At 43.3% G+C, this 4,188-nt stretch overlaps 1 protein-coding gene across 2 annotated transcripts; it reads left to right on the top strand.

Moving 5' to 3' along the window:
- Positions 1 to 1,252: 1,252 nt before the first annotated feature.
- On the top strand, positions 1,253 to 2,336 carry LOC105710113 (glyceraldehyde-3-phosphate dehydrogenase-like). Of its 2 annotated transcripts, XM_064365746.1 has the most exons (2): positions 1,253 to 1,381; positions 1,436 to 2,336. In XM_064365746.1, exons 1-2 carry the CDS (start codon positions 1,253 to 1,255, stop codon positions 2,258 to 2,260), a joined length of 954 nt encoding a protein of 317 aa, XP_064221816.1. In that variant the 3' UTR covers positions 2,261 to 2,336. The 2 variants fall into 2 exon arrangements, with proteins under 2 accessions (XP_064221816.1, XP_064221815.1); XM_064365745.1 differs by having other exon boundaries at positions 1,253 to 2,336.
- Positions 2,337 to 4,188: the final 1,852 nt, after the last annotated feature.

Below are 4,188 nucleotides of genomic sequence, written 5' to 3'. Positions count from 1 at the left end.
TGAGCATGTGCGTGTGTGTGTGTTTTGAGACAGAGTCTCACTCTGTCGCCCAGGCTGGAGTGCAGTGGCATGATCTTGGCTCACTGTAACCTGCAGCTCCTGGGTTCAAGTGATTCTCATGCCTCAACCTCCCAAGTAGCTGGTACTACAGGTGTCCGTCATCACACCTAGCTAATTTTTGTATTTTTAGTAGAGATGGGGTTTCACCATGTTGGCCAGGCTGGTCTCGAACCCCTGGCCTCAAGTGATCTGCCTGCTTCAGCCTCCAAAAGTGCTAGGATTACAAGCATGAGCCACTGCACCTGGCTGTCTCTGTGTTTCTTATTTCCACCAATAGAGTCTAAGCTGCTTGGGGTTAAAGATCAGTTCATACTTTGTGCCTTAAAACTTCTAATATGGTGCCTTCGACGTTACAGTCATTCAAGACTTGTAAACTGAATGAAGAAAGGAAGGAATGAAAGTAGAAGTGGAAATTCAGATACTCAGCCCTATGATGAGACTCTTAGGATTGACCAAATGGAATTTCTGCAGTTAACCTGGATAATGATATTGTGGTTACTTTTATTTTTTACATGGAGAAATCCCTTCCCATCTAAGCCCTCAAATAAAAACTGAAGGGTTGAAATAAATAGATAATATATGAGATGTGAAAGCTTATTTTCACAAGGCAAAATTTATTACATCAATAAAGCTATATTTTTAAGTAGGATGGCAAATTGTTTCATATAGAAATTCTCACACACAAAAAATCCTGTCTTCAAATTACAGTATGACTGCAGCCAGGGAAAAAACCCATCTGTGCTCAGAGATAAAAACAGAAATGAGATTTACCAAAATGTATACCCTTCTTTACCATTTAAAAAATTCGATGTTCAGAGGCCAGGTGCAGTGGCTCACGTCTGTAATCCCAGCACTTTCGGAGGCCGAGGTGGGCAGATCACTTGAGGTCAGAAGTTCAAGACCAGCCTGGCCAACATGGTGAAACCCCATCTCTACTAAAAATACAAAAATTAGCTGGGTGTGGTGGCACACACCTGTGGTCCCAGCTATTTGAGAGTCTGAGGCAGGAGAATTGCTTGAATTCCAGAGGCAGAGGTACAGTGAGCAGAGATTACGCCACTGCACTCCAGCCTGGGTGACAGAGCAAGACTCCATCTAAATAATTTAAAAAAAAATCTGTGGCTCTCTGCTCCTCCTGTTCAACAGATAGCCGTCTCCTGCCTCTCATTGCCAGCCACATCCCTGAAACACCATGGGGAAGGTGAAGGTCAGAGTCAACGGATTTGGTCGTATTGGGCGCCTGGTCACCAGGGCTGCTTTTAACTCTGGTAAAGTGGATATTGTCGCCATCAATGATCCCTTCATTGACCTCAACTACATGGTCTACATGTTCCAGTATGATTCCACTCATGGCAAATTCCACGGCACTGTCAAGTCTGAGAACGGGAAGCTTGTCATCAATGGAAATCCCATCACCATCTTCCAGGAGCGAGATCCCTCCAAAATCAAGTGGGGCGATGCTGGCACTGAGTACGTGGTGGAGTCCACTGGCGTCTTCACCACCATGGAGAAGGCTGGGGCTCACTTGCAGTGGGGAGCCAAAAGGGTCATCATCTCTGCCCCCTCTGCTGATGCCCCCATGTTCGTGATGGGCGTGAACTATGAGAATTATGACAACAGCCTCAAGATCGTCAGCAATGCCTCCTGCACCACCAACTGCTTAGCGCCCCTGGCCAAGTTCATCCATGACAACTTTGGTATCGTGGAAGGACTCATGACCACTGTCCACACCATCACTGCCACCCAGAAGACTGTGGATGGCCCCTCCGGGAAACTGTGGCATGATGGCCGTGGGGCTCTCCAGAACATCATCCCTGCCTCTACTGGTGCTGCCAAGGCCGTGGGCAAGGTCATCCCTGAGCTGAACGGGAAGCTTACTGACATGGCCTTCCATGTCCCCACTGCCAACGTGTCAGTGGTGGACCTGACCTGCCGTCTGGAAAAACCTGCCAAATATGATGACATCAAGAAGGTGGTGAAGCAGGTGTCAGAGGGCCCCCTCAAGGGCATCCTGGTCTACACTGGGCACCAGGTGGTGTCCTCTGACTTCAACAGCGACACCCATTCTTCCACCTTCGATGCTGGGGCTGGCATTGCCCTCAACGACCACTTCGTCAAGCTCATTTCCTGGTATGACAATGAATTTGGCTACAGCAACAGGGTGGTGGACTTCATGTCCCACATGGCCTCCAAGGAGTAAGACCCCTGGACCACCAGCCCCAGCGAGAACACGAGAGGAAGAAAGGCCCTCACTGCTAGGGAGTCCCTGCCACACTGAGTCCCCCACCACTCTGAATTGCTCCTCCTCACAGTTTCCATGCAGACCCCTTGAAGAGGGAGGGGCCTAGGGAGCCCCACCTTGTCGTGTACCATCAATAAAGTCCCCTGTGCTCAGCCAAAAAAAAAAAAAAAAAAAAAAATCTGTGTTCAAAATATCTTTAATTTATGAATTAGAACTCTTATTACAAAAAAATTTATTTTTAAAAAATCTGTCTTCCTCAAAAAAGCATATGTTCCTACTATAAAATATTCTTGGCACCAGTAATCAGGTATTTTTCTGAGCCAAAGTACAACAATTTTGACAAAATAAAGCCCACAGTGTGCCCAGTGAACACCGGGTAATGAATGAGTTTAATGTGTTCACCTGATGGTCATTTAATGAATGATCAACATATTAAAACATATTTAAAAAGGCAGAAGATGTGACCGAAAGCTTTGGTTACAACAGGTGTAGGAATTTGTGATGAATGAATCACACAGATTAACTCAGGGAAATAGGGAGCTGTTACATAGGTTTGACAATAATTAGTAAACATGTAAATAGCTTTAAGTTGTTTCTGTCTGCAGCACTTATTCTTTGACCAAACTAAATTCTTCCTCCAGCAGTGTTGAATGGGCATTTCTCTCTTTAAACTTTGAATCTGGGAAGCACACAGACACATGTCTGGATCTCCTGCCATGATCTTCCTATTCCTTTATTTCTTTCTCTTTAAAAAAAAAAATTTTTTTTCTCCCTAATTAAAAACATCTTACACTCCCACTGTGGAATTTTTTTAAAAAATTCAGTACAATATAAAAAAGAAAACACATTCACAATCTCACCGCTTTTAGACAACCACAGTTTGTTACATTTTCTTCCATCTTTTAAAAATGGGTCTATCTGCATAATAATATTTTTTACACTGTTAAACTGCACTGTTTTTAAAAAAATTGTTTTATTTTTAATTGACATGTAATATTGTACATATTTATGAGGTACAGAGTGATATTCTGATGTATTTTGATACATGTATACAATGTATAATAATCAAATCAGGGTGATCACCATATCCATCATCTCTAACATTGATTATTTATTTGTGTTGGGAACACTCAAAATCTTCTTTTCAGCTATTTGAAAATATACAATAAATTCTTATTAAATACAGTCACCCTGCAGTGCTATAGAACATTAGAACCTAGTTTTCCTATCTAGCTGCAATTTCATATCCCTTAACCAACTTCTCCCTATCCCTGCTCCCACCAACCTTTCCAGCCTCTAAGCACCACAATTCTGCTCTCTGCTTCTATGATCTCAATGTCTTCAGGTCCCACATATGAGTGAGAACAACTGCACTGTTTTCCTATCCTACTTTTCCCCCCAGTTAATATCACATTACGGGCATTTCTCCTTGTCATTGGAAACTTTGTCAACTTCATTTTTAATCAGCAGTACTAATAATTTACCATTTCAATGTGCTTTATTTTTCTTCAAGATGCAAAGCTCTCTGGGTCCTGATGGACTGTGCAAACCTTTCTTCGTGACTCTTTTTCTATCACCTTCTTCAAGGCATCTCTTTCTTACCCATCCCTGTTTTAACACACAAATGGTCAGGGGAAGCCAGACCGAGCTGGCTTAGATCAAATCGGGTCCAAAGTCCTGAAGCGACAGAGGCACAAGGGAACAGCTTTAAGCTAAGCTTTGCCATCCACATCACCTGGGAGTCTTCTCAGCTCAAAAAGAAGGCCACAGAAACAAATCTCTCAGCACATTTTTACAAGGCTTAAGTCAGAAGCTCCTTTCCTTATGACAAGATGTACCTGGAACAACGGGAAATTTAAGAGGAGGAGTGGGAGGAGAAGGAAGTG

The sequence above is a fragment of the Aotus nancymaae genome, unplaced genomic scaffold (assembly GCF_030222135.1).
Source record: "Aotus nancymaae isolate 86718 unplaced genomic scaffold, 86718_ANA_hifiasm-v0.15.2.pri h1tg000062l, whole genome shotgun sequence".
Classification (NCBI taxonomy): Eukaryota; Metazoa; Chordata; class Mammalia; order Primates; family Aotidae; genus Aotus; species Aotus nancymaae.
The sequence above is the reverse complement of the archived record's forward strand: the minus strand, read 5'-3'. Positions and strand labels throughout refer to the sequence as shown.

Bases quoted from the DNA above. Each gene is read 5' to 3' on its own strand.
- LOC105710113 (XM_064365745.1), top strand. From the start codon at position 1,253: ATGGGGAAGGTGAAGGTCAGAGTCAACGGATTTGGTCGTATTGGGCGC.